At 52.9% G+C, this 21,937-nt stretch overlaps 1 protein-coding gene across 2 annotated transcripts; it reads left to right on the plus strand.

The window, feature by feature from the left end:
• Positions 1–32: 32 nt before the first annotated feature.
• BRME1 (break repair meiotic recombinase recruitment factor 1) lies at positions 33–20,929 on the plus strand. Of its 2 annotated transcripts, none has more exons than XM_069589212.1 (9): positions 33–131; positions 970–1,021; positions 6,187–6,367; positions 10,121–10,202; positions 10,417–10,521; positions 11,868–13,148; positions 17,107–17,195; positions 19,818–19,910; positions 20,258–20,929. In XM_069589212.1, the coding sequence occupies exons 2-9, from the start codon at positions 991–993 to the stop codon at positions 20,409–20,411; spliced, it is 2,016 nt and encodes a 671-aa protein (XP_069445313.1). In that variant the 5' UTR covers positions 33–131; positions 970–990; the 3' UTR covers positions 20,412–20,929. The 2 variants fall into 2 exon arrangements, with proteins under 2 accessions (XP_069445313.1, XP_069445314.1); XM_069589213.1 differs by having other exon boundaries at positions 92–441.
• Positions 20,930–21,937: the final 1,008 nt, after the last annotated feature.

Raw genomic sequence — 21,937 nt, forward strand, 5'->3', positions numbered from 1 at the left:
GCGTTGCCGGCGATGGGCGGTGCCGCAGGTTGCGCGGGAAAGAGGCGGAGCGTGCGCAAGTGGAGAAGGGAGGTTCCGGCATAGCGCGTGCGCGGCAGGGCCTTGTAGTGCGCGGGGCGGAGCGATTGCAGGTGTGAGGGCTGGTGGCGGTCCCTGGGTTCACGGTGTGGCCGGTTCACCTGCGAGTTCTGGTCTTTCCTGGTTTAGGCAGTTCTCGCTTTCGGCCTCCAGGGTAGGGTTAGGATGGGCCTGGTCACCAGAAGCAAGGTCCGCAGCACTCGGGCCTCAGACCTCGAGCTGCCCGGCCTCCGTGAGGGACAACTTTGCCTTTGTTTTTTAAAAAAAAACGTTACGGAAATAACCGAATTATCCCCCAGCAGATCCAGGTAGACCTTCCTAGTTCCTGGTAACGACAGAGGGACCTCAACAACTCTGACCCAGGTCAGATTGGGCTTGTCTGGCTCCTAGGCTGGAAGGAATGGACCTGTGGTGGCGACTCTGGCCTCCCCCAAGGCCCCAGGCATCCTCCAAAGGGCCTCCCCATCCCTTGAAAGGTCCCAGGTCTCCCCTCTGAAGCCCTCAGATGACCCTGCAGGGCCCCATGTGTCACCTCGAAAATCCTGGGGTGTCCCTGGAAGGGTCCCAAGTACCCTAGCCTGGAGGAAGGGAGCTTCACATAGGCTGCCCCATCTTAGAGACTAGAGGGGCCATACCCCGGCCCAGGTGCTCTCAGATCCTGGGCAGAAAATAGGCAGTTCCCTCTCTGCAGCATGGAGGAGTTTAAATTCACATGCCGAGTAGCCCAAGGTAGCTATGATTCCCATCCTCTGCCCTACTGGGGCTCTGTTGACCCCTGGGGCAGCCAGATAGGTCTAGGTCTGGTAGGGGTGGCCTCAGCCAAGGCCACTGGGTCTTGTAACTGAGAGACAGGAACTGCTTGTAATGATAAGATTTGCTCCTTGTTTTCAGATTTCTCTAGGGAGAGAGAAAATGAGTAAGAGGAAGAAGCTTCGGACTTCAGGTATTTGGACGATCAAGTTGACACATCTTTATTGCTGCTTCTGCTTTTAGGAGGAATGTGGGCTTATTGCAGAAATGCTAAGGTGACCACACCAAGCTCCTTAAAATAACAACAATGATTTAATACACACGATGACTTAGTCCAAGTATAAGTTATGGAGAAGTGCTTATAGTAAAAAGTGAAAGCTTTGTGAAGCTTCCTCCAGCCTGTAGTGGGATCCCACAGCCTAGGGGAGGCCTGCAGGCTTCAGGGAGGGGTGCAGCTTCTACGCAGGTCCACTCTCAGAGATGACCCGTGAATAGAGCTTGATGTGCTGGTATGTGGCTTAAGCAAAAGACCTAGGTTCATCTCCCTGTGTGATGGCAGATAACTTACTCTGTCTCACTTTCCTCCTGCAAGTAGGAGATAATAAAGAGCACATACCATTTCCTTTATTTTCTTTTAAAAATGTTAAAAAATTTATCTTTAATTGGAGGATAATTGCTTTACAATATTGTGTTAGTTTCTGCCACATATCAACATGAGTCAGCCACAAGTATGTCTCCGCCCTCTTGAACCTCCCTCCCACCTCCCCACCCTGTCCTTTAGAACAGTGATTCTCAACCTGTTGCGGGGAGCAGTTTGATTCCAGAGGACATTTGGCAATATTTAGAGACGTTTTTTTAAAAGTATTTATTCATTTATTTGGTTGTGCCAAGTCCTAAGTGTGGCATGTGGAATCTTTCAGTTGTGGCCCATGGGATCTAGTTCTCTGACCAGAGATTGAACCTCCTGCATTGGGAGCAGGAATCTTAACCACTGGACCACCAGAGAAGTCCCTAGAGACACTGTGGGGTTTTACAACTGGTGTGTTTGTTTGGGTGGGTGGGAGGTACTGGCATTTCATGGGTCAAGAGCAGAGATGGCTGCTCAAAATCATAGCACGCAGAGGACAGCCCCCACAGCCCAGAATGACCTGGCCCCAAATGTCAGTAGTACCCCAAATGTCAGTAGTGCCAAAGCTGAGAACTTTGCCCTAGAGCTCACATGTGAATTAGCATTTGTGAAGCACTGAGAGTAGACACACGGCAGGACACTGATATATGCTGCTGTTATGATTGTCCTTTCAGATTATTATTTTTTTTCATTTTGAAACAATTTTGAGCTTACAGAAAAGTTGTAAAAATATTTCAGAGTTCAGTCTACCCTTTCCTCGCCTTCCGCTAATGGTAAAGCCACCCACAACCATAGGATGATGGTCAGCCATGTTGTTGTTTAGTCATTCAGTTATGTCGGACTCTTTTGCGACCCCGTGGACTGTAGCCCCGCAGGTTCCTCTGTCCCTGGGATTTCTCAGGCAAGAATGCTGGAGTGGGTTGCCGTTTCCTCCTCCAGGGGATCCTCCTGATCCAGGGATCAAACTCGTGTCTTGTGCATTGGCACTTGGATTCTTTACCACTTGAGCCACTAGGGAAGCCTGGATCAACCGCATCGTGTAGCATAAAAAACAAGAAATAAATCTCAGTACCGTACTTCTTCCAGACTTTTTCTTTATATACACAAATACAGTGTTTTTATTGGATAAATATAATTATCTACATACTGATATGCAACCTCTGATTTTCAACTTCATGGGTTTTCAAGATCATCGTTACCTCTCAATATACATAGAGAATTGCCTCGTTCAGAAGGAAAACATCCAGTATTATGTGGTATAGCTCCATTCCCCTGTCATTGGCTAAGGAATTTAAATTTCTTAAAAATTTAAGAATGACCCCTTCACCTAGTGACTAATGAACTTCAAGAGTAGGATGTAGGGCAGGAAAGAAATCAACAGATCAAAGACGTTTGGTGTAAGGGCTTCCCGGGTGGCTCAGTGGTAAAGAATCCACCTGTCAGTGCAAGAGACGGGGGTTCGAGCCCTGGTCTGGGAAGATCCCACATGCCGTGGAGCAAGTAAGCCCCTGCACCAGAACTATTGAACCTGCACTCTAGAGCCTTGGAGCCAAAACTACTGAAGCCTGTGTGCCCTAGAGCTTGTGCTTCGCAAAAAGGGAAGCCACTGCAGTGAGAAGCTTTCATACCACAGCTAGAGAAGAGCTTGAGCTGGGACAAAGACCCAGCACAGCCAAAAATAAATAAATAGAATTATTAACCAAAAAAAAAAAGATGTTTGTGCAGAGATGAGTAACAAGCTGCTTGGAGGCACAGGAATTTCTGTGACCTTGGAGGCGGAAGCTGGGGCCAGCCAGGCCCACCCACAGCAGGTCATTCGGGGCCTGTCTTGGCAGTGGACTCCTCAGCTCAGTGGACCCTGGGCTGGCCCAGGAAAGTTCTTTCTGTGTGTCCTGGATGGGTGGGGAAAAAGAAAAACAATTCTGGCAGGTGGTGAAAGAACCCTTTCCCTCCTGATGTCTTTGGCCTTTAGTGTTGAACACAAGGTTCTGCTTTCGTTTTTCTTAAATTAATCCTGTGGGGATGGATCACAGGAAGAAAATGGGAGCCTCTTCACTCCTGTTGGTATTTTTGCTTTTTATTTGGTACTAATAAGTGTCCATTGGATGAGCAAAGCAAGCTAGTGTTTGGGTTTCTCAAGAAACTAAACAAATGAAGCCACTATATTTTTGCATTTCCTGGTAGACCACAAAGTAGAAATGTGTTTGTATAAGAAACATTCATTGGAGCTTTGCTCTGGGTGCAGTGCCAGGGTGGGTCCATAAAGTGGGCAGGGGGCGGGAAGCACGGTGAAGATGAGATCAAGATGAGATTTAGGTCTTGCAGTTGATTCCTTCAAAGTCAAATCAGGGGGAAAGGAAAAATGCTTCTCACCAAGGGAGCTAATCAAATGCACAGCAATGGGGTAAGGTTCTAAATGGGCCCATGTGAGCTGTAACTGACAGAATTAGGAGAAATTACAGGAAAGTCAGTGTGGTCTAGTGGAACCCCAAAAGCCAAATGGACGCTGAGGAGGACTCTAGCATTCAGTGTTGGAGGAAGGGAGATCATTCAATGGATTTGTTGTTGTTTTAGTTGTGTCTGACTCTTTGCAACCTCATGGACTGTAGCCCTCCAGGCTCTTCTGTCCATGAGATTTCCCAGGCAAGAAATACCTGAGTGGGTTGCCATTTCCTTCTCTAGGGGGTCTTCCTGACCCAGGGATCAAACCAGTGTCTCCTGCATTGGCAGGCGGATGCTTTACCACTGAGCTACCTGGGAAACTCTCAGTGGGTTTACTTCAAGAGGGGACAACAGAGGACAAGAGGGTTGGATGGCATGACTGACTCAATGGACATGGGTTTGCGCAAGCTCCTGGAGATGGTGAAGGACAAGGAAACCTGGCATGCTCCAGTCCATGGGGTCACAAAGAGTCGGACACAATTGAACAACAATAAAAGGAGCTGAGTGTGGAAAGGTCTTTCTGACAACCTCCAGAAAAATCAGACCTGGGTTTGGTTTATCTGTTTGTTCTCACTCCCTGGTCGGAGATGCAGTATATGTAGGTGTTCAGTAAGTGTTCAGGTACACTTAAGTGTGAAAGCTCTGGAGCTGGACTGCCTGAATCCCATTTCAGAATCTGATCTCTCCAGGCCTCAGCTTGCTCATCCGTAACATGGCACAACATGAAGACTCTACCTCGAAGTTTTATCATAACATACCTGAGTCCTCAAGACAGTGTCTGGCATGGAACTGAACAAGAGTCAACCCTTATTATTTGTTCATTGAATGAATGGTTCATTTGGGGCCAGAGCATTCTGACAAGTCAGCCACTATTGGCAATTTCTATATAAGGGAGTTCCCTTCATTAAACAAATAGAAGGTAATAAGCACCTTTAGGGTCTGAATTGCTTTCAGTGATGGGAAAGGTATTTTTAGGAATGTAGCAGGGACCAAGAGGCAACTGAGCTGAGAAGTCACCTCCTTACTGCTCGATGACTCTGGGTCCCAGTTTTCCCAGGTTGGATATTCTACAAGTGTCATGGAAAACCAGAGTGGTACATAAAATTTAATGTCGTCTGCATTTTCTGGGAAGTGATCTGGATTTCCTCATGCACTTATTCAGTCATCTTCCAAGTATTTATTGAGCGGTTCTCGACCCAGAAATGAAACCAAGGTCTCCTGTATTGCAGGCGGGTTCTTTACCAACTGATCTGTCAGGGAAGCCCCATTTATTGAGCACCAATGGTTTATTAGATGCTCATCTAGCCACTTGAGACCCAGCAGAGAGTGAAATAACTGAGGCCCCTCCTTGCATGGACACATTGTAGTGGAGGAGACGGTAAACGACCCTGTTCGTTGGACGCTTGCAGAAAAGATGTAAAGTGAATACAACAGAGCATGGGTCCGAGAGGAGTTGCTGTATAGAAAGGGCAAGAATGGTTCCTCTAGGGGCTCCTCTGGTGGTCCAGTAGCTAAGACTCTGTTTCCACAGGAGGCACAGGTTTGATCCCTGGTTGGGGAACTAAGATCCCACAAGCTCTCTCACCAAAAAAAAAAAAAAAAAAAAGGCCCCTCTGTAGGGGCAATTTGAGCTGAGATCCAAGGGAACCAGCACACACCTCTCACCACTTCCCCAGAGAAACAGTCAGCTGGACAGGTTGTCTCGTGATTCTGAGCCAGGCCAGGTCACCTCAGGATCCAGCGTCCATCATGACCAGACCACAAGTTAAAAGCCTTTGAATCCCATGGCCCCATAAGTTCGTGGGTCCCACCTGGATGACAGTCCATCCCGTCTCTCACTCTCCAAGCAAGCGTCAGAGCAGGAATTTCCTGCCCTTTGCACAAGCCTCCTCAGGTCGCATCAGCGACCCAGATGTGTTTGGCTGTGGGTCACGGCAGTGTGTGCTCCCACTGTCCCCCACCCCTTCAATTCTCTTTTTTCTTTTCATTTATTTTCGGCTGTGCTGGGGCTTCGATGCTGCTTGAGGGCTTTGTCCAGTTGCAGCGAGCGGCATCTGTTCTTCATTGCGATGCACAGGCTTGTCATTGTGGTGGCTTCTCTTGTTGGGTTCCACTAGACCACACTGACTTTCCTGTAATTTATCCTAATTCTGTCAGTAGTGGCCACGAGACATGTAGGATCTCCCCAAAGCAGGAATTGAACCTGTGTCCCCTTCATTAGCAGGCGGATTCTTAACCACTGGACCACCATGAAGGGAAGCCTCCTTAATCTTTTGTCTCCAAACCAGGAAGGGAAGGACTCCATCTTCGGAAACTTCCAAAGAACCCAAGGATAGAAGACTCTGACGGGGCCACCAGCCAGAGCTCCCTGTTAGACTGTTTGCATCACCCTGAAGAATCAGAAGGTGGATCGGGACTCACTCCTTCTGCAGAGCAGAGTGGGGAGGAACCAGGACAGGCAGCCTCCAGGTAGGTGGCTCAGAACATCCAGCAAGCCTCTCCTCTGACAGTGGGCACAGCACAGTGACCTAGTGGACAGGATGCAAAGGACAGGGGACCAGCCAACATGACCCTGCCAGTGCTGTGCCTCCCCAACAGGGGTCAAGGCCCTTGGATTGAGGTTCTTGAAGTTTTGCTCTAGAGACTTGTCTCTAGTGAGAAAAGTCAATATATATATAATTTTAATTAAACTGTATTTATTTCTTGTTTACTTACTTATTTTTGGCTGAATTGAGTCTTTGTTGCTGCGTATGGGCTTTCTCCAGTTGCAGACAGCGGAAGCTACACTTCATTGCAGTACATAGGCGTTTCAGTGCAGCGCCTTTTCTGGTTGTGGAGCACAGGCTCTGGGCGTGTGGGCATAAGTAGTTGTAGCACACAGGCTCAGTAGTTGTGGTGCACAAGCTTAGTTGCCCCATGGCATGTGAAATCTTCGTGGACCAGAGGTTGAACCTGTGTCCCCTGCACTGGCAGGCAAATTCTTATCCAGTGTGCCACCAGGGAAGTCCTCCCACATTCCTTCTTAATGAAGAGGGGACTGGAGGAGTTGTGGGTCTGTGAAATAATAACCCATAAGAGAGGATTAAGCATCTTTATGTTCCAGGCAGTGTGCTAATAATAAATACTTTACACACATCTGCTTATTTTATCCTCATGGCACTCTGACACAGGTTTTTAACCCCATTTGACTGATGAGGACTCTGAGGGTTCGAGCAATCAGATGACTTACCCAGGGCCACTAAGCTCATACAAGGTGGGCTGCAGTTCTGGCTTCATCTGGTTCCTGTGCTCTTCACTACTATGGCTTCCCAGTTCCCATATATTTTCAAGAAATATGTAATTAAACACGGTGGGAAGAAAGGAACTCTCTGGAGAACCATTTAGTCTCCATGAGGGTAAGCCACATGTAACTGCAGCAAAGTAGAAAGGGTCGTTAGGAGTCGGGAGAAGGATAGTTCCTGCTGTCCGAAGTCTTCAGAGAAAGCACCGTGGGTTGGTGTAGCACATTTTCTGCATGAAAAAGTAAGGCATGCGGCCTGGCCGACAGGCCCATTTTCCGGGGTGCGTGTCTGATCTCAGGTCTTGGCAGTCTTAGAGCTAAGCTGCATGTGTGGTAGGAAGAGAGGGGCCACGTGTCACAGCTAAGCCACCCTCCCAGACACACGACGGTGTCACCATGTCCCTCACCCCAGAGAGCCCATCAGGTCTGATGGGGTCAGGGCCGCTGCCCACCCTGCTGTCTGAGTCCACAAGAATAATCAGAACCCGAAGAAGTGGGTTCCCACCCCTTTGTTTCTGTTTTTTTAATGTTTTATTAAGAAATACCGCCTGTGCGGAAATGTAGCAGAAAAAAAGCAACATAAATCAATCAGCCTAGCACATTTACATTGAGAAATGAAATCTTGCCAGTACCCCAGAAGCCACCCAAACAACCCATCCCAATTAAAAAATTTCGAGCAGACGGTTGCCATTGGTATCTAGATTTATTCTGTCTCTATAACCTCCCTTGGCATGATCCAAGCCCATTAGTGTAGCTTCATGCTTTATCCTGCTCCACTTCTAAAGTTGAAATCATGAAGTTTCAGTTCCAGGTTCTGTTTTTTTTTTTTTTTTAACTATATATATATATCCACATTTGTTTGGTATAACCTTAAGTCTCACCAGTTTTTAAAAAAGACTTTATTTTTTTAGAGCAGTTTTAGGTTTACAATAAAATTGAGAGGAAGGTACAGTGATTTCTGATATACCCTCCGCCCTCCCACATCCCTCGTGACTGCGATCCCTCACCAGAATGGTACATTTTTTTTTTTTTACCAAAGATGAAGCTGCATTAACGTGGACAGGGAAGCCTGGCACGTTGCAGTCCCTGGGGTCACCAAGAGTCGGACACGACTGAATGACTGAACTGAACTGAACCTACAGTGACACATGTTAATCACCCACAGTCCATTGTTTACTTCAGATTTTTGTGTTTTATTGTTTAATTTTGGTTGTGCTGGGCCTTTGCTGCTGCCCAGGCTTTTCGCTGGTTGTGGCAAGTAGAGGCTCCTCTCATTGCGGTGCATGGGCTTCTCATTGCAGTGGCTTCTCTTGTTGCAAAGCGTGTTCTGTAAGGCGTGCGGGCTCCTGTGGTTGCAGCTCCCCGGCTCTAGAGCACGGGCTCAGAAGCTGCGGCACACAGACTTAGTCGCCACGCAGCATGTGGGATCTTCCTGGACCAGGGATTGATCCCGGGTCTCCTGCATTGACAGGTGGATTCTTATCCTCTGGACCAGCAGAGAAGCCCCAAAGTTTACATTCTGTGTGTTGTACACTCTCGTGGATTTGACTAGAGGAATAATAACATGTATCAGCATAACATCATGCAGAGTTCTTTCACAACCATAAAAGTCCCAGTTTATTCATTTTCCCTTACACCCTGGGTAACCACTGATCTTTTTCACTGTCTTCATAGTTTGCCCTTTCCAGAATATCCTATAATTGGAATCATACAATACATAGCCTTTTCATATCGGCTTCTTTCACATGGTAACATGCATTTAAGGTATCTCCACATGTCTTCATGGCTTGAGAGCTCTTTTTTTTTTTTAATTTTATTTTATAAAGCAGATGGCATAATTTTGTTTATGTATTTTTAAAAAGTCTGGACTTGTCTGGTGGTCCAGTGGTTAAGACTCCACCCTTCCAGTGCAGGGGATACCGGTTCGATCCTTAGTTTAGGAAGTTCTACATTCCTTGAGGTGTGGTCAAAAATTAATTCAGATTTTTTTATTGGAGTCTAATTGATTTACAGTGTTGTGTGAGTTTCCGGTGTACAGCAAGGTGAACCAGTTGTGCACACGTCCTCTCTTTCTTGGGTTCTTTTCCCATACAGGCCACCACAGAGCACTGAGTAGAGGAGCGCTTGTTTCCTCTCACCCTGCATGCTGTCCCACTTCATGTACCAGAGTTTATTTTGAAAATTATTTTATTTATTTATCTATCTTTGGCCGTGCTGGGTTGGGTCTTCGTTACTGTGCGTGGGCTTTCTCTGGTTGTGGAGAGCAGGGCCTCCTCTCTAGTCGTGGTGCGGGCTTCTCATTGCAGTGGCTTCTCTTGTTGCAGAGCGCAGGCTCTGGGACCCATGGGCTCAGTAATCACGGCTTCCAATCAGGGGCTCAGTAGCTATGGCACAGGGGCTTCTTGTCCCCTTTGGTATGTGGGATCTTCCCAGACCAGAACTCGAACCGGTGTCCCCTGCATTGGCAGGCAGATTCTTTACCACTGGACCATCAGGAAAGGCCTATCACAACTTAGTTATCCACTCACCCGCTGAGGGCCTCTCAGTTGCTTCCACATTTTGGCAATTATGAATACACTCGTGTTTTTAGACAGTGCGTTTTTTTTATATCTGCAACCTTTTAGCATTTGTAGAATTGGGGGTTGTGATGTCTGTCCAAATGAGAATCCCTGTTCTTATTCCAGGAGCCAGTTACTGGGATTATAAGAGTAAAGCACTGCCAGAGAAGGCAGCTTGGCTTCTAGGCATGGGACTCCGAATGCTTCTTGGCAGTCCTACGTCCCCTTCTCCACCCCGCGTTTTCTCAGCAGGTGCTCCAGGGACGCCCTCTTCGGAGACTCCGAGCACTCCTCTGCCTTTGAATTCCATTGTTTGTCTCACTACACAAGTTAACAGTGTAGGAGGACTTGAGAACCTCCCCTGTTTTGTCTTTCTCCTTCCAGCTCTCCTGATAATGAAGCAGACGCTCCCTCCAGGCTCCTTGGGCAGCCAGAGAAGGAGCCAGTTCCCCTTCCTCCTTCCCAGGTGAGCCTGCTCTGTAGCCTCACATAGGCACAGAAGATGCTGGGGAGCTTGTCTGTATCCAGCAGCAGCAGCCGCTGGTGGGAGTGTGTGCTGGGGCTGAAAGGCACAGACTGCAAGACAGAAACCGGTTTTGGGGTTTTCGCACTTGATTTCTAAGAACTCACTCTTCCTTCATCTTTACTGCTGTTTTGTTCTTGTTGTATCTGGTTCACAGAACTCAGTGGGGAAGTTCGTCCCTCAGTTTGCAAAACCCAGGAAGACAGTGACGAGACAAGCAGAGAGGAGGGAAGAACGCCTCGGGATGGGGGTGTTCAGCTCGGTAAGGTCCTACCATCAGCCAGGCTGAGCTCTGTAGGTGTACCACCTCTTGGCCCCACCTCAGCAGCCAAGTTCAACCTTGGTTTCCTTTGACAATGACTAGGCTACCCAGGCGGCTCAGTGGTAAAGAACCTGCCTGCCAGTGCAGGAGATGCAGGAGATGCATGTTTGATTCCTGGGTCAGGAAGATCTCCTGGAGAAGGAAATGGCAACCCCCTCCAGTATTCTTGCCTGGGAAATCCTACGGCCAGAGGAGCCTGGCGGGCTATAGTCCATGGGGTCGCAAAGAGTCAGACACAGTTGAGTGTGCACGCAGCCCTGCCCCTCTCCATGCTCCCCCACCACCATATTTAGCCCTAAAGGCATCTGTGGACGGCAGGGGCTGTGTCAGCAGCCTCCAGGCCTGTGAGAGGTGCTCAGGGCAGCGCCCGCTGAGGCTGCAGAGGCCAGAGCTCTGTGCCCCAAACTGAGTGAAAGTCGCGAAACTCAGAGAGGCGGCCCGAGCTCAGCACAGGGAGCTCACCCCGGCGTTCCGTGATGACCCAGAGGGCTGCAGTGGGCACGAGGTAGGAGGGAGGGGACATGTATGTATACTTACAGCCGATTCACATTGTTGTATGGCGGAAACCACCACGATACTATAAAGTAATTGTCCTCCAGTTAAAAGTGAATCAAGAAAGGCAGCCCGCATTTCTGTCCCTTAACCCCTTTGCTTCTCAGAAGCTGTTGCATGAGCCGAGGGGGCTCTTACGGCATGCTGGCTTGTCCTTACCCCTGTCAGCTCCAGGGGTCACGATCGCTGTCTCTGGAACACACTCCCCTAAAAAGTGATTGGTGGGCGTTCCCAGCAGCTGTGTTTGTAATTTCCCCAGACCAGAAACACCCCATGTATCTTTCAGCGGGTGAATGGTTGAACAAATTGTGGTCCGTTCACACCACAGAACACAATTTCAAAAAGAGCAAACTAGTGAGATATACATAACCACTTGGATGGATCTCCAGGGCATTAAGTAGACTCCGAGGAAGTTGTAGAAACCGTATGGCCACAAGTTTCTGTCGATGGATGAATGAATTAAACAAAACATGGGTAACATCCGTAAACAGAACACATGCTTGTGTGTCCATGTTCACTGCAGCATTATTCGCCTTGAACTCACTCCATTGGCAGGCAGACTCTTCACCGCTGAGCCGCCGGGGAGACCCACCCAGGATCCGCACAGATCCCTGTTTGGGTGCACTGTCATCCTCGTGGCTTCTGAGGCTTCATATAGGGGCAGTGATGACTAGAAAAGTCTTCAGAGCAGTTGATTACTGAGGGCCCAAGGCGGAGTCTTTCTCTCTCCACAGGGAACACTGCCAGAACCCAGTGCACAGCAGACCAGGAGCCAGCCTCAGGAAGAATCCCCAGGACTTGCCCCTCAGGAGGCCAGGGACCTAGGACACCAGACCCAGGCAGATGGCACCTGCACCAAGCCCAGTGGCCTAAGCCCCATGACCCCTGGGCCCAGTGATGCGGATCCTCAGCCCTCTGTCTCCACCAACACCTCCCCAGAGTTGGGGACGGTGCCCTCGGCCTCAGAGAGGGCTGACCAGGACTACCTGTCAGAGCCTGGGACCAATATGCCCAAGGGTGGAAGCACGGAGGAGGGTTGGGCTCCAGGCAATCATAGCCAAAAAGGGCGCCTGCCAGGCAGTGACACTGGAGAGACGGAGCCAGAGCAAGGAGCCCCCCAGCAGGGAGGTGCCCGAGCGCTAGCAGGTGCTGACCTACTTGAGGGGCTCCGGGAAGAAGGAGGTAGCCTCCTGGGCCCAGAGCCCCCATCTGCAGCCCTGGGCCCTCCTCGCTCCCTGCAAACCCTTGGCAGGGAAGCAGAGTGGAACTGGAGCTGCCCTCGGTGCCCGCCACTTGGGGCTATTGTTATCACAGATGTGAACACAGACCCCGCTGAGCCAGAACACAAGGCTCTGAGGGTGGCCGTGCCAGACAGGGAGGTCAGCGCCAGGGTGCCTGCCTCTCCCAGTGGGAAGGCTCCCAACGCAGGCCACAGCAGGGCCCTGCTCAGCTGCGCACCTCTCACTGGGGTGACCAGTGGAGGCAGAGGGGAGGCACAGCGGGAAGATGAGCCCCCTGGTGACATCCTGGGGTGCTTTGCAGCCTCCCTGCCTCTGCCCCATGAGACCCAAGAACCCACACTAGTAGCTGGGGATCCCAGCCTTTCAGCCTTAGAAATGGGCCCAGATGTTGGTCAGACCCAGGTGCCAGGCCCGGATCAGGAAGGGTTGGGAGGTGTGTGCTCGCAGCCTTGGCTGTCACAATCTGCAGGTGAAAAGGCAGCTGAGCTAGGGAGCCTGAGCCTCAAGCAAGACCTCCAGGGGCTCAGTTTGTCCCTCAGAGCCTCTGCTGCACCGATGTACCAAGAAGCAGCGAGCAGCCCTCCCCAGGATGCTGGGGCAGGCCGGGGCAGTCCAGACACCCCCACAGGCCCTGTAGGCCAGCCTTGGCGCCCCGCTGACTCTTCCAAGCAGGCCATCTGGGAGGGGTCACCAGCCATGGAACTCGACTTCCTGCCAGACAGCCAAATACAGGATGCCCTGGAAGCCCCTGGCTTTGAAGCCCCACCTGAGCAGGTAAGAACTTCCCCAAGTTACAGCCACATGCCCCAGGGCAGGCGCCAGAAGGCCACGAACCCTCCCAAACCGTCCAGTAGTCGGGGGAAGAGGGGCACGTGGTGACCTGTTTATTCAGCATGAGTCCTAGGGTCTGAGTCACAGCTTCAGTGGGTGTGGAGCCAGTGATGTCCTGGGAAGGCTGGACCTGCCTTTCTCTGAGGGGCCTGTCCGTCTGGGAGCTGAGGAGCCCTGGGGCGTGATACACACATTTTGTCGGCCCAGGCAGAGCCCCCGGTGTACCTGCGTCCTGCACACCTCAGTGCCCAGCTCTGCCTGGAGATTGCTTAGGGGTGTCTAGAGAGCGCCAGACCAAAAGGGGCTACCTGGACCAGCAAGGGACCTCAGAACTGGGCCCATGGGGCGGGACCTCACTCCCCTGCTGGGAAGAACCTCTGTCCATCTTTAGTGTCACCTGATACCATTCTTTTTCAAACATCTACATGGACTTTCATTTGTCTGCTGGAGTTTTTGTTTGTTTTTCACTTTACTGTGCCTTGCAGTTGGTTTTTCTTTTTTTCTTTTACAAATTGAAGATTTGGGGCAACTCTGCGGTCAGATGATGATTAGCATCTTTTTATTTATATATTTTGCTGCGCTGGGTCTTTTCTGCTTTTGTGTTGCCTTTCTCTAGTTCTCAGCGAGTGGGGGCTACTTTTTTGCTGTTGCAGTGTGAGGGCTTCTCACTGCAGTAATTTCTCTTGTTGCAGAGCATGGGCTCTAGGGCTTGAGGGCTTCAGTAGTTGTGGAGCAGGGGCTCAGCTGCCCCGGGGCATGTGGGATCTTCCTGGACCAGGGATCGAACCCATATCCCCCGCATTGGCAGGCAGAGTCTTATCCACCAGGGAAGTCCTGTCTGCTGGCATTTGCAAGGGCTTTCCTTCCGGGATCTGCCTGCTGAGCTTGTGCTGGCCGTGGGTGGTCACTTGTCTGGGCAGGTGGCAACCCCACTTCGGCCCCACCCCCCAGTAGGCACCACATCGCTGGGAGCAGCCTGCCCACCTGAGCCTAAGTGCCTTGTGGCCTCACGCTCAGAGGTGGGCGGTTCTCTTTCCACACACTGGGTGCGGCTGAGAGGCTGAGGAAGGTTGAGCACCTGCCCACGATGAGGCAGCTGGGAGGGAATCATGCCCAGGTGGCCTGATTCTGCGGCTGTGCCTCAACCATTCTGACCTGGAACCAACACAGAGCCCATGTCACTTCACAAACGTGGCCTCCGTCTCTTTGGCCATCCCTGTTTTAAAACTTTATTTTGGGGGTGTTTGAAAAGTTTTTTTTCAACTTTTATTAATTTATTCTTTATTTTGGTTTCTCTGGGTCTTTGTTGTGGCATGCGGGCTCTCTAGTTGGGGTGCTTGGGTTTAGTTGCAGCATGTGGGATCTTAGTTCCCCGACCAGGGATTAAACCTGGGCCCCCTGCATTGGGAGCGTGGAGTCTTATCCTCCAGACCACCAGGGAAGTCCCCTGTTTGAAAATGTGTTTGAGGTTTGAGAGTTTGCTCTGTGGCAGGAGTGAACAGATCTGGATGGCGAACAGATCTCTGCCCCCAGAGGTTTTCAGTAGCGCCATTCCATCTGCCTCTCCCAGAATGAGCACTTTGTACCCTGTCATTTCTGCCCTTAAAGAGTCTCTTCCTAAGACGCAGCCCCCAAACAAGCAAAGGACGTCATCTGGTGCCCAGCTGGAGGAAGCCAGCTGTTCCCAGCCGTGGAGGGAAACCATGTCTGGGTCGAGGAAATGTGGGTCTCAGGCGCTGCCTTCCCAAGGGATGGCCAGGGGTCATTTGTGACACGGGCTTCCCTGCCCTGGCTCCAGTTCTTTGTACTATGCATCACACGTTGCTGTGATCACCAGACAAGCAAGATTACAGAAAGCGAGTCACAGTGCGGCTAGATCGTGGCCATTAAACGCAGACGCCCGGCCCAGGAAAAGGAAGGCACTCAGGTTCTGGACAGAGCTGAAACGTTGTAATTAAAACCCCAGCCCTTAAAAATGCACACCCCTCTCTTGGAAAGAAGAGCTTGGTCGTCCCCAGTCTCTGGCATCTTGGGCCGTGGTTGAGGGAGAGGGCTGAGGAAGCAGCTGGAACCTTGGGCGGCATCTAGCCGGCCAAGGAGAGCCCTGCTGGACGTGCCGCCAGCAAGCACACTCAAATCACCACCCAGCCGGGAGCACCAGGAACCCAGCAGCGCCCAGGGTGGACGGGCCCACTGCAGGAGGCACTGCCCTGGCAGGGCCGTGGATGCCCAGGCACGCTCTGTTTTGACACCGGGGCTTCCTGAACAAGTCGGGGCAACCCGAGCACAGGTTCCCATGGGGAGGTTCCAGAAGGCAGGACCCCTCCCTGGCAGGAAAGCCCTGTGGGAACAGAGTGCTGGTGGATGGCGTCTCGGCCCGCGGCCTGAGCGGGCTCAGCTGTGAACTCCACTGCTGAAGGGGGCCCCTGGGGACTTGCAGCAGTGACAGGCTGGCTGCAAACCCAGCTGCCCTCTTATCGTGGCTCCCTAGGGACCTGATGCTCACCCCAGGGCCGGTGGAGCCCCCTCCACTCGTAAAGAGGGCCTCATTTAAAATCCCAGGTCCCTCTCGTGGCCCCCGTGGGTGGCCTCCGCAGGGGGAAGGTGCACTACTGTGCCTTCAGGATAAGCACGACCTTTGTTATGGCAAACTTTTACACAGCCCTGGTGGGAGCCGTGGTCCTTGTTGGGAAGGAGAACATTCCTTATGACCAAACTGAGCTGAATCTGTGGCATCGAATTTTTTTTTTTTTTTTCAATTTGGCTGTGCCGGATCTTGGTTGCGCCATGCAGAATCTAGTTCCCTGACCAGGGATCGAACCTGGGACCCCCTGCACTGGGAGCAAAAAGTCTTAACCTCTGGACCACCAGGGAAGTCCCTGAATTGTATTTTAAGTCACAGAGTTGCCTCCGTGAGAGTCGGCCGGGCGCATGGGAGAAACCACTGCCTAGAACAGTCATGCCAACCTTGGCACTGCTGGCTTTGGGGGCCTGGCTGCCGTCCTGTACATGGAAGGGGGCTGAACAGCATCCCTGGCCTCCAGCCCCCACCCTCTGAACACAAGGAGCACCCTCTTCCAAAGGCGTGACAACCCAAAATGTTTGCAGACACTTATGATGTGTCTTGGGGATGGAGTCATCCCTGAGTGAAAGCCGCTGAGCTGCGGACAGTTCTTCATGTCCATTCCTTTGTATCCCGGGACCCTTGGCAGGTTGAGCTCAAACCCTTCACCGCATCCCCCACCCAGGACTTGGGTCTCCTCAGAATAGACAGCCCTGGGCCAGCCGCTCCAAAGAGGCAAAGAGCTGTCACCTGCGCCACTGAGCCTGACATTTTCCATGAAAATTAAACCACCGTTGACCTTTAGAAATTTAAGCTTCTCAGGGTTATCTGGCTCTCCCTCCCCCATTAATTATGAATGTTCCCTTCAAAATATATTTGCAAAATCTTTTCCTTGACATGAAACTTGGGGCTTATCTGGCCAATCTCTGCCCCTCCATGCCAGCCGCCTACCTCACCACAGTCAGCACCCCCAGGGTCTTCTCTGACCCCTCCTAGATACTGCAGGACAGGCCTGAGACCACACCAGGCCTCAGCTGTCAGGGACAGAGAATATGGGATGGAACCACCCGCCGGTGGATCAGATCAGCTTGTCCGAAGGCTGGGGCCCAGGAGAGGTCCCCGGGGTCAGGCCCAGTATTGAGGGGCCAGTGAGAGCAGCCGGACTGGTGGCCTGCAGGTCTGGCTGTTACGGCGTCTGTCCCCCACACCACTTTTCCTCTGCAGGAGGAAAGCATGCCTCGGCCTTCAGAGCGTGGCAGAGGAGAAGCCAGACCTGCGTGGCCCCTCTCCCTTCTCCCAACCGGGTCACTCACATGTGCGCACACTCTCCTTTTCCAGTTGTTTCCTGCAGGAGGCGAGCTGGACCCCTGCCGGCCTGGCACCGGCCGGCGTGCAGACAGAGGCTCCTGTGCTGAGGCCCAGCCAAGGTAGGCGGAGTGGGAGGCACCGTGGGACCTTGCCTTGGCAGGAGCCCTCCTCTGGTCTCTGGAAGCGGGGAGCGTGGCTGCTTTCCTGGGACTGGAGCCCCCACCTCTCCCCTACCCCAGCCTTTTGAGCTTCCACTTTGTGAATGAGGGCGATGGAGGTGACCCTGGCTCTCCCTCGAGGGGCCTCACTTTTCTCTGTCCAATAAGGTTGCTAAGCCCTGAATTTCTTACTTGTTTATGTGGCTGCGCTGGGTTGTAGTTGCAGCATGCTGGATCTAATTCCTTGAGCAGGGATCAAATCCAGGCCCCCTGCACTGGGAGCAGAGAGTCTTAACCACTGGGCCACTAGGGAAGTCCCCAAATTTTTAATTTTCGTTTTTCGGCCATGCCACTTGGCGTGGGATCCTAGTCCCCACCAGGGATCGAAGCCAGGCCCCCTGCATTGCAGTGCAAAGTCTTAATCACTGGACTGCCAGGAAGGTTCCCACTCCCACTTGCAAACTTCCCATGCCCCCTGCTCCCTGGGAGTGGAGAACTCCGTCAGCACCCTGTACCCAAGCTAGCATCTCTCCCTAGGTCCCTTGGGATGGTGCCCCCAGCTCTGTGGTGGTTTGAATGCACGTTGTGTTTTCTTGGAGAGACGGTCCAGAGCTTTCCTTGAATCTCCATGGAGGGAGCGGGGACCCAGTCAGAGCTCGGAGCCACTGGTCTGCGCGACCTCGGGGCCACCCCTGCTCTGGCACCCTCGGGCCCTCCAGAGTCCCCAGTCTGTCCCATCTTCTTTCCTGCTTGGTTCTGTTCCCCAAGGCAGCCAGCTTCTCTCCCTCCTACAGGCACCGGGTGTGTTCCTCCAGCCATGGAGGTGTGTGTTGCGAGGGTCCTCTCCCCGCACCCCAGAGCTTCCCTCTCAGAGTCCATCACCTCCTTTCCTGTCCTTTCTCCCAGCCTTGCTGACCGCCAGCACTGTGCGACAGTCCTCTCCTGTTACCTTGTACTTAAACTGCAGAGCGGTGGCCGATTGATTATTCATGGCCAAGTTTCTGGGTCTGTCTGGCAGGTGTGGAGAGATGAGGGATGCAGCCCTTGGCGGAATCTGTCTCCTTTCTCTTCCTCCTGCTCCTCCTCCTCAGGGAAGAGGGAGTCCTCCCACCCCCTGCCCTTGCACACATCTGTGTATAGTACCTGGGGTACCACACGTTGCTTCCCTTGACGGACACACACACCAGCTCCCTGCATGGGGACCAGAGGCTGTTTAATCAGCGTGGCCCCACTATTGGTTTTTAAAGCATTTGTTTTCGTTGTGCTGGGTCCTTACCGCTGCTCACAGACTTTCTCTAGTTGCAGAGAGCGGGGGCTCCTTTTTATTGCAGCGCACAGGCTTCTCACCCTGGCAGCTTCCCTGATTGCAGGGCGCAGGCTCTAAAGCACAGGCTCTAAAGCCTGGGCTTAGTGGCCACGCAGCATGTAGAGTCTTCCCAGACCAGGGACCAAACCCATGTCCCCTGCACTGGCAGGTGGATTCTTAGCCTCTGAACCACCAGAGAAGGCCCCTGCTGTTGTTTAAGCAAAGAGGAGGCAGATTCGTGTATGAATCTCTGATGGCCTCGATGCAACCCCACATGGATGGCTGGAAGCCCCCAGGTGGGTCCTGGGGTCTGCTTCTATGGCCCTTGGCCAAGAGAGAAAAGGCAGGAAACTGAGGCTCAGGCTGACCAGTCATCTCAGGGTGACTAAAGCAGGTGGAGCAGAACCACAGTTCCTCTAGTGACAGCCCAGGAGATCTGCTAAGCTGTATGACCCTCTGCACCCCTCCCCCATAGGCTATACCTATTAGAAACGGTAGTGCCCCCCATGTCTACCCCTTCTATAGGCACTGATGCCCTCCAATGCCAGGTCTTCCTGGACCTGCTCTGGGCACTGGGGAGAAACACAGAGCTTCTCCCTAGTTGGTTGGGAGCTGGGGCGGGGCGGGGCAGGGTGGTGAGCAACAGACAAATTATTAGCTGGTCAGATGGCAGACAAATTATTAGCTGGTCAGTGGTGGGGAGAAAAAGATAGCAGGGAAGGGGTTAAGATTTTAACGTGTGGTGGATGGGGAGGGAGAGGGAGGGTCCCCCTCCCATCTTCTCCCTGCCCCACCCCCACGGAGGAGACATTCTGGAAAGAACATTCCAGAGCCCTAAGAAGTGCTACAGGAATGGCCAGGAATTCGGTGTGGCTGGAACAGGGGGAAGAGGGACAAGAGGGAGTGGGTGGGTCTGGAGGCACGGTGGATGGTGTAGGGCTGCGGGGAGAGATTTGGGCTGGGTTTTCATTTCCACAGCCCCTCCCAAGTCACTTGAGGGAACAGGATATAAGGGCAGGAGGTGGGGGCTAAGCGGGTGTGGCAACTGCCCCTCAGGAGCCACCTGGTGGGGGAGGGGCTGGACTCTGGGCGTGCTTTCAGCAGTAGAGCCACGGGGTTGGCCATCAGGGCCCTGCCTGGGCCGGGGGAGCGTCATAGCTGTCAAGGGTGTTCATCTCTGGAGAAGACTCCTCAAGGCCCAGCAGAGCACCCCCAGTGGATGCTGGTGGGGCTCTCCAGTGAGCTCAGGCCTCTCCTCCTGCCTCCCTTCCCGCCAGGACACGAGTGGGGATCAAGACGTGCGAGGCCACCGGCATAGAGGACGCGACAGACACCGTGCGGGGCCTGGTCATGGAGCTCTCCAACCTGAAGTAAGGGCTGGGCTGGGCCCCGCGGACCCACAGTCCCTGGGATGGGCAGAGGGGATGGGGCCGGGGGTGGGTGATGGAGGGCCCGGTGCACCAGTGATCTGGGGGCGCCAGGCTGGGCCTGGCCACCCAGTGAGGGGCCTCTGGGAAGCTTCTCCTTCACAGAGTTGTCAGGCTCTGAGGAGGGGCTAGAAGGGTCACAGCCTGCCTGCAGCAGGCTGATGCGGACTGTGCACACACCTATGCTTATGTGGGTGTGACCTGAGTACCCATGAGTGAGTGAGCTGACGTGAGCAGGCCAGTGTGCCCAAGTGTGAGGTGGGGCACAGCCCAGGCCTGTTTCCACCCAGCCGGCTGATTATGAGCGCCCACCGGGACCTGGAGACCTTCAAGCGCCTCAACTACTACCGGAAAGCGAAGCCAGCGGGGAAGGCCCCCACACCCTACACAGCAAAGGGGGCGGGGACCCTCCCCCGAGGGGAGCAGTCCTGGAGGGATCTGTAGCTGGTTCCAAACTGCCTAGGGTTGTGGTGTGTATTCCTGTAAGCTCACCGGCCCCCCGAAATGTCCTGCCAAACAGTGGGGAACAATCCCTCTGCAGACCCTGCGTGCTTGCCCCACCCTGCTATCTTGACCTTCTGACATGCCAGTCCTGGGGGCCCCAGAAACCTTCCCTCAGCTGACCAGGAAGTCGGCTTCCCACGGGAAATGCAGCAGGCCCTGCCTCTGTCACCGGCCTCCCCTTGGAGCTTCGTGGGGCGGGGACCTGCTCCTGCCTGTGGCAGGCCTTCTGGGGCCCCAGGAAGCCAGCTGCTTCTGAGCCAGGGGCCCAGGGCCGCCCAGATGTTTATCTGAGTTTGCAAATTTCAGCTCCTTAGCTAGGGTTACTGAAGGTTCAGAATTTGTTTCTTTCCTGGAGGAGAAAAGGGCTGCTTTGTTGGTCATACCCTTGTTTTTCACCGGATTTCCATTTTATTTCTTCTGGGAAGCCCATTAATAAATGATGCCTTAGCCAGACCTCAGACCGTGTGACCTGTTGTTTGCGGTTGGAGGCGTTTTCAGTTCCTTGATGGCCTGCCCACAAACCTCCTTAACCACCTCTTTCTCCTTCTGCTTCTCATGTTCCTTGCGAAGACAAGTTGGTGTACTGCCGGGGGCCCCCACTCCCAGATGGAGTCCAGGGGTCCCCACGCGTTAGCACATGTCAGACTCTCCTGGAGCAGGTGGATACGTGCAGAGATGTGCATGTGTACAAATTCCAGCACGCAAGTATCTGTGGACCAATCAGCCCACTGAGACATCTGGACTGTCCAAGCTGGAGTTCAGTGCTGAGTCGGCCTTGCCTCTCCTCTGGGGGACAAGCTGACGAGAAGCCCTGGTCTAGGAGGCAACCCTGGGTGGGAATTATTACTGATGTATACACAGCTAATGCCTGGAGGGTGCTGAGGGCAAGCCGTGCACACCCTGCCCCACCAAGCCTCACCACAGCCCCAGTGAGGTCACATTGCCACTAGCAGTCCCAACTGCTGCTGTCGAACCCGTTTTGCAGAAGACATTGCTTCTGTTAAATAGGTCACCACTAGGTGGACCAGACCAAGACTAATTTGTTGCTCTGCCGGTGGGTCCTGCACCCTAATTCCTAGGGCCAAGGCAGGGAGGGCCCTCCTGCCGCCACCTTCTTATACCTGGGGCATCCCATTCAGGTGGCTCAGAGTCCCCCAGCCTTTTCACCCTGCAGAATGGACAGCCCCTTCCTTGAACCCACCAAATGTGCCGTCACCCCGTTCCCTGGGTCTCAAGCCCCAGTGGCTCTGGCTTATACAATTAGCATTTGTAGGTAGCTGAGAGTGGCTGGGGTACTGTGTCCCCTGACTCCATGGTGAAACCCTTGGCACTGCTCAGGAGGCCTCCTTCATGCCTTCTTTCTCCTCCTTCCCTTTTCTCTCCAAGCCTGGGGAGTAGGCTGTCTTCAAGGGCGTTCTCTGATGCCTGGCTCACCGCAGCCCTCCTCAGGTGGCCTCGTCCTGGAT

The sequence above is a fragment of the Ovis canadensis genome, chromosome 5, assembly GCF_042477335.2.
Source record: "Ovis canadensis isolate MfBH-ARS-UI-01 breed Bighorn chromosome 5, ARS-UI_OviCan_v2, whole genome shotgun sequence".
NCBI classification, from domain to species: domain Eukaryota; kingdom Metazoa; phylum Chordata; class Mammalia; order Artiodactyla; family Bovidae; genus Ovis; species Ovis canadensis.

What these genes read in the sequence shown, in the direction of transcription:
- BRME1 (XM_069589212.1), top strand. Translation starts at nt 991, where the DNA reads ATGAGTAAGAGGAAGAAGCTTCGGACTTCAG. An exon ending in CCAGGACAGGCAGCCTCCAG is followed by an intron (nt 6,368 to 10,120) that starts GTAGGTGGCTCA and finishes TTCTCCTTCCAG; the next exon opens with CTCTCCTGATAATGAAGCAG. An exon ending in TTCCCCTTCCTCCTTCCCAG is followed by an intron (nt 10,203 to 10,416) that starts GTGAGCCTGCTC and finishes TCTGGTTCACAG; the next exon opens with AACTCAGTGGGGAAGTTCGT.